Raw genomic sequence first — 12,875 nt, forward strand, 5'->3', positions numbered from 1 at the left:
AATAAATAAATAAATAAATAAATAAATAAATAAATAAATGAATAAATAAATGATAAATAAATAAATAAATAAATAAATAAATAAATAAATAAATAAATAAATAAATAAATAAATACAAACAACAACAAAAACAAAACAAAAAACCCGAATAAGAAAATAAATAAATCAAGATAAAAATGAGTGTATAGGTAGGGCCAGTTTGGTTTGGGACGAGTATTGGCATGATTGGAATCGAGCTCAACATGGCCACGCCGTGCGTGCGCATGGATAAATAGAGCTTGCAGTACGAGTGCAGCGGCGTAGAATTTTTGCAATCGGCTTGACTGCTAACAAAATACGTGATCTTTTTAGACGTCTGTGTTTTAGACAATCGAAATAATTGTCCACGTGACAGAATTGCCTGTCAATCAATTTTACTTAGCGACTGTTGTGGAGGACGAGTAAACAAAGTCACATACGGGCCATTGACAGCATTACAAAATAGACCAAAAAAACACATTTTCTCACATTTTTTTTTTTTTATTTCTTTATTCAGCATGATAGGTACAGATGTTTTCTTACGTGTAAAGTCACAATATATTTTTCCAGTAGGGAAAGCAATATTTGATCTCATTTAACCTTAAATCAGGTGGGTGATTAAGAAGTGTACATCGACAGCTAAATTCTGCTTTATAAGGTTGAGACCCGCACAAACGCTCCTTTGGGATACACGAGAACATGTCTTTCTATTCATCGCTGTCTATTGACAGTCACTGCCATGTGGAGCGTTGATATGCTGTCGGGTCAATTTAATGGCGAAACCATTTGGTTCGAAACGGTGGTACAGCTTTTATGAATAGCCTGTCGGCAAGTCAATTTGTCACAAAGGAACACCGCGTTACGTAATCTATTGGTTCTCCATGTTAATATAACATCCTTGGATACATACCCTTATTAGTACGTCAAGGGCTTATTATTTATTAAATTCTTAATATTAATATTAAGATGTTGATTAAGTTTATTGATTATTAACTGATATTAACATAATAATTCGTCGGCTGTATTCCACAGTGGCGTATAGTGGGGCACCGCGAATAAACAACTTTTCGAGAAAATCAGGTTTGAAGAAATGCCAGTTGTGTAAATCAGACATTCATCATATTTTGTAAATGATGTGAAATTTCTGTAGTAAACTAAATTTTATTTTTATATATTTTTCAAAAGAAATAAATACATAATATTGCTGGCAAACTGAAAACAATAAGTACAAAACTATACGTCACTATGGAAAACACGTAAAACGCAATACCCTAACCTAACGTTAACCTTAACCTTACGCCACCTCTATCGCCGTGTAATCTTTATGGCGTTACTTTTCGTCGGCTTCATTCCATATTGGCGTATAGGTCCGATACGTTACTATGACATGTAGCGAGGTGTACGCCACTATGACATGCAATGTTTTCTTAATTAAAAATGTGTATAAAAAGTGGCGTATGGTCGATATGCCACTATGGAAAACACAAAAATCTATACGCCATATTTAATTAATTAATTACTAATCAATTAGCTAATTTTGACTGATGAAAAATGAAAGAGAACATCATATTGCCAATTTCAAAAATGACCAAAATTCACTATACGCCACTATGGAATACAGCCGACGAATTATAATTAGATAAATCGAACATTATATAATTCCAACAATCCTGCTTCATAATGTGTCGTAAAATCTTCGTTTTAAGGACGTTCCTATGTCTACAACTAACCGAAGGCTGATTGAAAATGCCGCGACAGCAGCTAAAATCGCAAATGAGGTTGCATAATCTCCAATAAGGTCAAAGAACCATCCTGAAATAAATAAATAAATAAATACATAAATAAATAAATAAATAAATAAATAAATAAATAAATAAATAAATAAATAAATAAATAAATAAATAAATAAATAAATAAATAAATAAATAAATAAATAAATAAATAAATAAATAAATTTTTGTTGGACCTCTTGTGACCTTAAAATGATTTCCATTATATCTTCCTTTTGGTCTATTTTACCCCTAAAATTAACACCATTTAGTATTAAAATGGCAAATTGGCGCTCGCGAAGCGCGCATTTATCACGGTAAAGCCTTTCTGTGAGTAGATCTGCCCGACGTCCCCTTGGAAATTACTGTTTTTTCACGAATCTGAAAATGAGAGTTATAATTCCATCTTTCTATTATGTAAATCGTAAATTTGAGTGCCAAGGATGTCCACTGGTGCCCGGTAAAAGCTTATAACTCGTGAGCTGGATCACAATAGACCTACTGAGACAAAAAAAAAAGGCCTATACCTGGGGCCTATGCATCTTCCTCTGGCACAATTTTGGACACAACTGTCCTCATTTTTTTTCTTCATTTTAGCATTAAATTGCAATTTTTTCGCTCGCATTTGTCCCGGAAATACTCTTTTAGTTGCAGGTCAGTGGGCCGATTTGGAAATTTGGCCCCTGACTCGGCAACTCTGGTACATCCCCCTTTGAAATAGTAAGTTTTCGGCAAAGTGTTCGGGCGCTTTCTCCTATAAAGGAATTCTGGGGACAGCTTGGGTTATAATTGTGGGAGAGCTAGGGGTGTCTTCTATCCGAAGAGCCAGGGGTGGCAATCATGATCATGTTGCAGTGCCCAGGGGCAAGAAAAAGGTTAATCCGGCCATATAGGCCACATGATATACCAATAATTATTCTACACCCTCTTCAGAAAAATGTCTAGCGACGGCCCTGGTTGCAATAATTGGTGAGGTAACCGTTAGCCCATACTTTCATCACGTCTTAACGTAACCCATGAAGACAAATCAGTTAAGAGAAGTGGATTGATAGTCCAGCAGATTTGACTTGGTTGAAAAACTAACCATTAAATGGAACGAAAGGCATGAAAAAAAATAACACTAAAAGCAATTTTAAGGTGTTTACCTGAGATAAAGCCACTGGAAACGGATCCAACTGAATAGCCTACAAAGAGCCAGTTGACTGCATTCGAAACGTCGCCGTCTTCCACCACCTCAACGGTTTCTTTGAAAATCGCACAATCAGACACCGCAAATCCAACATTCACCGCAAACGATGACACAGCTAATCCTACGTAAGATTTTATATTTGCCATTACAGGATCAGTTACTAGCGCTAAGAATGATATCAGAGCTGACAGATAAAGGAGGACATTCCCTGGTAACATTGATGCCGCTACTGGAAACACAATACAACCTAGTAAATTGCCGACACCTCCCACTGTTGCTAGTAAGGAAGATTCAAAGAGTGTAAAGCCTACTTCTTCACAGTGTGGCACAAAATATATCAACCACCCAATATAATAATAACCAGTTGCTGTGAATATACACAGCAAGCAAAGAAAGTCTATATTGGTGAATAGATGTAGACTTACGTATCGATGAATTATTGCAAGTACTTTTGAATCTGTATCTTGAGAGTCCAGCATAGTGTCCTTCGTTTTAAGAGAGCTTCTGGTACCCGATATGTACTTTCTTTGTGTCTGTTGAGGTTTAAGTAAAGCCGCACATATCAAGAGGTGCATGTTGAGTCCACCGAATAGAAGAAATGTGCCACGCCATCCGTAGACTTGGAGGAAATATTGAGATAACAAGGGCATTACCATAACACCAACCGAAAGACCAGCGTGTGCAATGCCATTAGCGATGTCGTAGTATACGTCGAAAAAGAACGGTAATGTGGCTATAGTTACAGCTTCAGCACCGACAGAAAAACCTGTATGAGATGAAAGAAAGAACGAAAGAAAGAAAGATAGAACAAAAGAGAGAAAGAATGAAAGAAAGAAAGAAAGAAAGAAAGAACGAAAGAGAGAAGGAATGGAAAAAAGAAAGAAAGAAAAAAAGAAAGAAAAAAAGAAAGAAAGAAAATGAAAAAGGAAAAAAGTTAAAATATTATTTCTTTTGTAACTTGACATTCTTTGGATTCATAGTAGAGGCTTCAATATAATTGTCTGTGAGCCATTCCATGTCAACTCCAGGGATGTGCACCGCGGCACCTCTTCATTTTTTTTCTTTTTCTGTGTGATGGTACATATTGCTGAGAAAGTAAAATCCTGAACATTTGAGCTTCATACTCCATTTCGTTTTCCCGTGGCATCAATTTGAAATTTAGGGGGGGTCAGCGTAAAAAACGTGTCGCAACGCGAAAGACAATGTTTGGAGGTCCATAAATGTATATATGTACAAATCTGGCATCAAAAAACTTGTGATATAGGGCCTTCCAAATGCAACTTCGTCCATCCAGGACCAACTTCGGGGGGGTCAGAACTCCAAAAGTAAAAATAATTTTTTGGTCCATTTTTTTGGCAGTCAGAGCCCTTTGGTAGGACATTACTCTTATCCCATATTGAGCCTATTAGAATACTTTTAGCTGAGATATTACCCATGCAAAACTCCAATAAATTATTGTACATTTTTTGTACATTTTGGCCCCCCTGAAAACCAATGTCAGACATTTTGCCCCACCCTGGAGTTGACATGGAATAGCTCCTGTGTAAGGTGAACGATCGTATGTTCACTCATTCATGCAGAACTTGCTTTGCACTTGAATATAGCATAATCTATGAATATAGTCACATATTACACACAATTATGTGATTTTTCTAACAACGTTTGTTCACTCGGTCATATTCAGGACTGGCTATGCACCTGAATTTAGTTATTTTTTTAATTTAGTTATTTTTTAATTAAGTGATTTTAATTAAGTGATTTTAATTAAGTGATTTTGCTAGGCCAGATAGTGGACTTTTTATCATACTAAATACCCATATGCATACCGTGTACTGCAGAGGTAGTTTAGTATTTAAGAAAAATGCCCACCAGGCATGCTTCCTCCCTAGCTCATGAGCCAGCCAGAAAAAAAATCTGGTACTACCACTGATTAACCCTAGAACTACTGAGCCATACGGACTACGAAGTGGGGGATGTTGGATCACATATCAATTTGTAAGCGCTCTTTACAAAGTCATACTTTCTACACAAGATTTGCAATCGAAAGAGAACTGGCCATTGCTCATTAAAATTAAGCTAGTACATGTATATGGACAATATAAGTGTGCTCGTCATTTAATGACGTAAAATTTGAAACATATTGTATTATGAGGTTTTGACTTTTTAAACCTACATTTTGGTCAAATATTGTGCTTGGATAGGTCGTTTTCAACAGATTTACCACATTCGCCTTGCAATAAACATTGAATTGCCGTATCTGTTGACCTAATGAAAAAAGTGTTTTTAGGGGGAAGTGTTAGCTTTCGTTCGATATAAAATATTTTCTGATTGGATGAAGGGAACACTTGAGGTTTTGACAAAAACCAATCAAAGATGCCTATTTTCCACTAGGTCTCACACAGCTCTTAAGATGCTATGCACTCAACCGTGTAGTATAAACCAGATTGTGTAGACATGGTAGAGGCTAGACTCCCTGTGCTTGGAAATATCTGTGTGCTCGGGTGTATCGAGGTGGAAACTGTACGTAGATGCATTTATAAGAGAATCGTTTTTGTAGTCAAACCTTTTCATATGCCCCCAGTTTTCAATTATAAACGTCATATACCCCTAAATTTGGTACCAATGTATAGCTATGGGTCTCCTCTATACACTGATACCAAAGTAAGTACACACATTTACCACATAATGTCGCAATGACGTCATAATGTGAGGTCGCGCATTCAAATTTGGGCAATTCTGGTTATGTACACAATATTTCCCCGCAATATCAAAGGAAAAGACTGACAAGTACAAAGTCAGCAGCTCTTGGAATAATTTGACTAGATTGAAATAAAAATCATTGATTTTACTGTAGAAACCAATGGTGGGCCTCACCAACCCCCTGTATGGTCATATTTGACGGCCGGTCCTATCTTTGGGTAAGGTGCTGGGGTTAATATTTAATGAGCGCAACTAAAATGAGCGCAATGGATGGAACTACGATTAGCTCAGATCGTCTGGGCGTATCACGTGCGTTTTTTTTTTTTTTTTAAGCCTTCATCAACTGATCAAGGCTAGATCCTTCAAATGTCTTGCTTGAATCGCAATAAGCAGTCACCATAGGATAAAAAGGCACTAAATTTGATGCCCATGTGACCCATGGGCGCCGCCATACCAAGACCACCATGTGATCAGCAGATGTGTTACAATGCTAAGAGATAGGAATTTTTCAGAAAAATATCATGAAAATGGCTGAAAATGTATAAGGCAACTTAATTACACATTGGGGGATTCTGCTTTTTTAGTATGTTTTAATACAATTGGCAACTGCATTGGTGGTGTCCCATGATAAGAAGAAACTTATCATTTTCAGTTGCATTGTTTGTAGCAAAAATATCATCTATTAACGTCATAAATCTATTACGTATATCGTTATATAAGGAACATTTCATAATGAAGTAAAATTCGTCCTCAATTTCATTGAGATTACAATATTTACAGATTCTCCGTTCTGGAGGCAATTTAGGTGAAACATAATCCATTTCAATCCTTAATTTATGACAACTAATTCTTAATTTACAAAAAGTAGATCTATGCTTACGTTTTAATAATACGCTGGCGAAGTTACGTAATTAATCGGATTAACTACCATAGCAATAGGTACAAACAATTTTGGATATACCGAGCTGCACTACAAGCAGGTTGCACTCATCACCTGTCTTCAATCATATAATAGATTGAATACAATACCGCTCTTTTCAAAGACTCTAATCTTACAGGTGCAAGTGATTAGCATTTCTTTGACATCTATGGTTCAATGCAGAGGTACCGGATGAACGTAGTAGTGCAACGAGATATAATCAAAAATTGTTTGTACCTATTGCTATGGTAGTTAATCCGATTATTACGTAACTTCGCCAGCGTATGTAACATAATGTTCTAATGAAAATGAACGTTTGAATTGACAGTAAGTTCGAAATTTAGTCTGATGGTTTTTTATAACATTAAACCATAGATCCTAAGACGACTGATAAGTACATTATTATTCCTAAATTATTAGGATTGCAGGCTTTTGCAGCTATTAATTTTAGATCTTCGTAGCATACAGCCTTGCCGTTTGGTGAGAGCGATCCGGCTGTCTCTCCCCACCGTTCGCTCAAACTCAACACTCGCTGCGAATCACCAACAAATGAATTAATTAACAGTTAAGTTTCAGCATTTTGAATGTATTCGATTTAGGACTACCGTTGTCGACAAGACTGTTATCGACAAGTTGTCAACAAAGCAATTTCCAGAAAAAAATTTTAACATCGCCATTATTTACCATGACATAACTGCATCAGTTTTCTATTTGCAGATTACGTTTTATTCTGATGCTGCGTATATGGGGTAGTAATATTTTGATGTAAACAAACAACGTATAACGTGGTCTCTGAACGTAATATGTTTTACTTTATCGACGTATTACTTTGTCGACAACTTGTCGAACTCGGATCTTGAGATTTGAGGATTGTCGACAATGAAAGCACTACTCGACAACAGCCCTACTCCACATGCTTCCTGATGACGAAGAAACCCGGAGAATGCGTCCTATTTTAAACTTGAAGCCGCTAAATGTATACATCAAGGCCCCACGTTTTCGCATGGATAATAGCGGTGCTATCCGGTCTTCTCTGACAGTCTCATCTCGAGATATAGTCAAAAGTGGTTATAAAATGGCCACCATTTTGAATTTATGCAAATTAGTCATGAAGATATCACCCAATGATATAACTACCTTGACCCCAACACATACCATAGACACCAACATTAGGATTCTACCAATTTTAGATCCTGAAATATAGACAAAATTAGTTTCAATGGTGGCCATTTTGAACTTATGCAAATTTGGCACTGTTCCACTACTCCGATTTAGGTAAACGTTTGATATGTTGTTTCATAAGCTTTTAAATGCTAGTAAATTGGTTTCTGTTGCAATTTGTTTTGGGTTGACCCTTTTTTTCATATTGTTACTGGACTAATCGGTGATCGAATGTCGGCGGTGCAGTTTTTATGGGAAAATTTTTTGATAAGGGTTCAAGCTGCTGGTGGGTTACTAGGTATTCCATCTGGGCACCAGCTGTAGTGATAATTACTTTGATCACTTATAAATAATAAAACAAAACCAAGAAGTAAAATATTACACTGCATACCTGTCATAAGTAGTGATACCAATAGCATGGGAATGGATGTTGCACAAGAACCAAGTATAAGACCCATTGATGACAGCAATCCGAATACCATCATGGCGAAACGATGAGACACTATTTCACTTAACACTCCGCTTAATATACCTGACAAAGTTCCAGTATAAAAAAAAAACATATATGTGAGTGACAAACCTATATAGTAGAATAGCGATTCAACTTTCGTTACTTCTAGCCTGTTAAATAATATTAAGTTTCTTTGTCACCGTTTTCATGGTTTTCCCCCATGGACATGATGGGCCCCACTTTTAACGCGTCTTAAGCGGACACAGCAACAACAACAACAACAACAACAACAACAACAAAAACAACAACAACAACAACAACAAAACAAAACAACAGAAAACAAAAAAATATAGGCCTATGCCGTGAACAGTAGTGCACAGCTGTATTCAGAAGTTAACACTACTGTCTTTGCAGAAAGCAAACAAATTATAAACACTTTTAGGATTTCGTAGAAGGTCACAAACTCTTTCAAGATGCTTGCAAAATTAAAAAGGGGCCCTAAAGCGCGTAATGCTCATTCAGAGGTCAATACGGGGATCAAAACTTTTGTTAACAAAGCACCATGAGCATGATGAGGTATTCCTCTCAGCACATTCAGAAAAAGTAAAGTTTGACATGCCCGAGACATGCCGTTTTAGAATCAAAAAGGTCAAATGTAACTTTTTTTTAAATTCAGGAGCATTTTAAATAAGCTTGGACCACCTTTAAATAGCCTTAAAATTGGATTGGCTTATTCCTGGGGTGCAACAGTGAGGATAGCAGCTTCATAACTAAAGATGGTGGCTAATCATGAGGGGTAACAGTTACAATCGAAATAGTTGATAATGAACGATGTACTATCACACGGTGAAAAACCATATTATGTTAAAAGGATTTCGTTTTTTCGCCCAGTTCCGACCTTTGAAATATTTCAGCCTTTGAACGGAAATAGGTTACTTTGACTTGAAGTAGGCAAATGCATTTCTTCGTCCTCATTAAAATAATTTTGCAGGATAATGTATATTACTGTTGACTGATTTACCAAATTGTATACTTTAAATTGATATCCTAGATATGAACTCTCACTCTCATATAGCATACGGTGGTAACACTCATACCATTACTTATTACAATATTTCATGATGTCGTCCTTCATATCGTAAGTAGGTTTCCTGTACTACGATGCACTTGGTTTGTTATGCAAAATGAAAGTGTGGATAATATTAAAAGGATTGGGAGATTAGAAAAGTGCCAATAATTGTATAAAAAGCTAAACGGTTATAAAGATTTGGTGATTAAATATGGTAAAGTGTATTTAATTTAATACATACACTGATTATACGGTTAAAAGGGTTTGGTGATTAAAAAGGTTAATGCCTATAATTATTAACGTTCATTAAACTAAATCCATTTTTGTTTGTTTTGTCAAATCGTTACGATTCCCGGAGCTGCGAATATACTAATACATTACCTTTGTTCATCAACTAATACTGTTCTTCTTATTTCGTGTCTTTCTTTAGTGATCCGTTACTATAATACCAGTAACATGTCGGCGGACATAAATTGGTTTTACCCAATTGAATGCTGTGCTGTGTAACTCAATGCGTTATTGCTAGAACTGCATTTTCACTAATATTCATATATTTCCATATTTTATCATAAAAAAGTTACAAAAACAATTTTGTGTCATTTTGAAGCAAGTTTTCCAACCGAATACTCTTAGCTTTTTTGAAAGATGAAAGAGCACATTTTTGACATGTTGCTGGTTTTATAGACAGGTGCAACGTCTCTCTTACATGCAACTGCACCGATGCCAGGTACTAGAGAGACGATCAACCCAATAACCCACGTCTGAGAGCTAAATTGTTCCCGAAGAACCGGCAGCAACAATCCAAGACCTTCCACCATCCCGGTTTCCAAAAACATAGCTACAACTGAGCCACAGCAGACAAGCCAAGACCAGCCAGTATCTTTGCCATTTTTCATACGTGACGCGCACATTTTACTGTGTAGAAATTGAAATAAAATCACGATTAATATAATTTGACAAGTGTGTAGAATATCCGTAGAGGTAACGGCTCCATGTTCAAGTTCGCATAAAGGAGGCATATTTCAAAGCTGTGTTCTTGGTTAAAATGGCCTAAATTGAGGTTATAGACCTCCCTAGACTTTACATGTAAAATAAAAGAACACAATTTTTGTAACAAGATTATATTGAGTACATACGACAAATAAATCCTCATGCAAATTGCATTGTCCTTGTGTTTCATTGCGCTCTCACGTACAAATTGAGCCACGCAAATGGTGACGCAATATATTCATTAATGTGCTACTGATGTGGATGCGACGAACACACTTTTAATGAGATTTTATAAGCTTGTCAAAGTTTACGTGGTTCGGGAGCACAATAGACATTTTATTCGAAGACGACTCCCGTAATTGTGGTTGTTTCCAACTTCCCTCTAAATTATTTAAACTACCTAAAGCACAACACCCTCAGTACCAGCATTTTGCCTGTCGGAGAATACCACGTTATTTTTAATAGTATTACATACCTGAACTTGAGACGTCCGTTGGTACTGAATGTTTGGTTTTTATATTTCCAGAATCATTGAAACACTTCACTGTATAATCAACAATATTGCATACAGAAATGGGAAATAGGAACAGACACATGCAGCTGGTAAAGAACAAAACGCGTAAGAAACATAGATTTCACGTGGCAAAACAGTTTATATGGTTAAAATCAAACAACGGCTTATGCTATTCATACGGCACAAACTCATTAGACCGTAACACCAGGGTGACACTAAATTAAATTCACGGTTTTCTCTTAGCAACGCAAAAGTATGACAAATAAAGTCGAAGAAGTTTGGGTAATTGAGGAGGGTATCCAACAATTTTGAGCGGACGCGAAATTTGGTGTCGATTGTTTCTTCATAACTCCCATTCCACCCAGGAGTAAATATTGAACGGTTGGTTAGCAAACTTTGTCTCTTTAATCAAGTGCAAGCGTCCCAATTTTAGTAAGGTCACCGCACATCGGAAACCGGTCAATACTATATTGTTACGAGTCGCTTAATGACTCAAGGCCAAAAACACCGTTTTCCAAAATTCACTTCAGAATGCACAACAAAAACACTGTTTAATTAGGTTAACAATATCTAAGTCTTAATCAAAAAAGACGTTTATTTCCTTTGCATAAAATTCTCGCACAGTTGACTATCTCTAAAGTGATGCTATTTTTACCTTTCACACAATTTCTTCAGGAAAACAGGCCTGCCTTGGATCCTCCTGTTTCCACTTACATTGATAGATGTGTTGTTTCATTAGACTTCAGGAAATCGACAGAAGAATATATTATAAATTTCTTTCTTGGAAGAGGTACGCACTTTCGCGTAGTATAGATCTTCCCCTATATTACTGGCTAACAGTACATTGGCTACGCAATTTCCTTCCTTTGAAGGCATATAGACACTAACGAGCCCACAACAACTCTAACTGTGAAGAATTGCCTTTACATTTGCTTATATACCAAACATCAGAAAAATACCTTTATATTAATAGCCAATTACTACTTTCACAATAATGATTTAATCCTTGAATTTACAAGAATAATTTTATAAACATTGACTTTTACATGATTTTTTTTTTCCAAAATGATCTCATATCCACTTTACAATCTTTGGGATTCCCAAATCCATAAATAGTCCTGACTTTGTTTACAGTGATTACATTACAAAGGGGTTTCCCAAATATTATTATACACCAACTTTTGCAAAGGGGGTTTCCCATTTCTCATGGAAGTAACTCTAAATTGTAAACAAAGATAAATAATAAAATTAAATTACTCAGGACACAAATTGGCTGTAGTGAAATATCCAGCGTATTTTTCCTATATGCTCAGCCTTACACTTGGTAAACAATTACTCACCAATCAGTAAAATAAACTGTTGAATTTAGTAAAATAACAACAACAGTAGATATTGCTGAATTGAACGGGCAAACGAGAAGTAATCATTTGTTTGACCAAAATTAACGCTGTCTGCCCCATACAATTATCTGAGACATGAACAGTCTATGAAAAAATAATAATGGAAGTTAGGGACCGTTCACAAACAATTGTTGGGGGGCTGATGCAAAACAATTTCAACACGAAAATTGCCAGGGCCCACCCTTTTCAGTTCAGATCTCAAAATTGTCAGCCCCCCCCCTTTTTTTTGACATGAAAATTATGGGTAAACCCCATAGAAAAGCATATAAACTCAATTTTCCCGGGTGAATTTGTGGTCAATTTTGTCAGTCCCCCCTAGGAGGGTAAACACTTTTAAGGGCCCTCCTTTTTGCATCAGTCCCCCCTAAAAGTGTTTGTGAACGGTCCCTTAACTGCATTTCTATCAGTGAGTAACATTATTAAAGGCCCATTCAGTGATTTGCTCATTCGGACGATCGTAAAAATCATGAAAATTCAGATTTTGGTACCTTTGTTATAACATAGATGTGCTAACATAGCCTGCGTGGTTCAGCCGAAAGCCGTGTATTTAAGACAAAATAAGACATTTTACACGAATCTGTAATTTAAATACTGACAGTATCTAAATTAGCTACATGTATTTGAATGGGGCTTCAACTTCGTCAGTGCTGCTATTTTCTTCGTTTTTTCAAAAATACCAAATGACAATTTGAATG

General features: G+C 36.2%; 1 protein-coding gene across 1 annotated transcript; it reads right to left on the reverse strand.

Annotated features, from left to right (window-relative positions):
- Positions 1-623: 623 nt before the first annotated feature.
- LOC140149057 (monocarboxylate transporter 12-like) lies at positions 624-11,038 on the reverse strand. Its single transcript, XM_072171211.1, has 5 exons — positions 10,742-11,038; positions 9,983-10,191; positions 8,148-8,288; positions 2,933-3,742; positions 624-1,830 (listed from the first exon to the last, which is right to left on the reverse strand). Exons 2-5 carry the CDS (start codon positions 10,185-10,187, stop codon positions 1,694-1,696), a joined length of 1,293 nt encoding a protein of 430 aa, XP_072027312.1. The 5' UTR covers positions 10,188-10,191; positions 10,742-11,038; the 3' UTR covers positions 624-1,693.
- Positions 11,039-12,875: the final 1,837 nt, after the last annotated feature.

The sequence above is a fragment of the Amphiura filiformis genome, chromosome 3 (genome assembly GCF_039555335.1).
Source record: "Amphiura filiformis chromosome 3, Afil_fr2py, whole genome shotgun sequence".
NCBI classification, from domain to species: domain Eukaryota; kingdom Metazoa; phylum Echinodermata; class Ophiuroidea; order Amphilepidida; family Amphiuridae; genus Amphiura; species Amphiura filiformis.

What these genes read in the sequence shown, in the direction of transcription:
- LOC140149057 (XM_072171211.1), bottom strand. Translation starts at nt 10,187, where the DNA reads ATGTGCGCGTCACGTATGAAAAATGGCAAAGATACTGGCTGGTCTTGG. An exon ending in GGTATCACTACTTATGACAG is followed by an intron (nt 3,743 to 8,147) that starts GTATGCAGTGTA and finishes CATCTCATACAG; the next exon opens with GTTTTTCTGTCGGTGCTGAA. An exon ending in TTCCAGTGGCTTTATCTCAG is followed by an intron (nt 1,831 to 2,932) that starts GTAAACACCTTA and finishes TATTTATTTCAG; the next exon opens with GATGGTTCTTTGACCTTATT.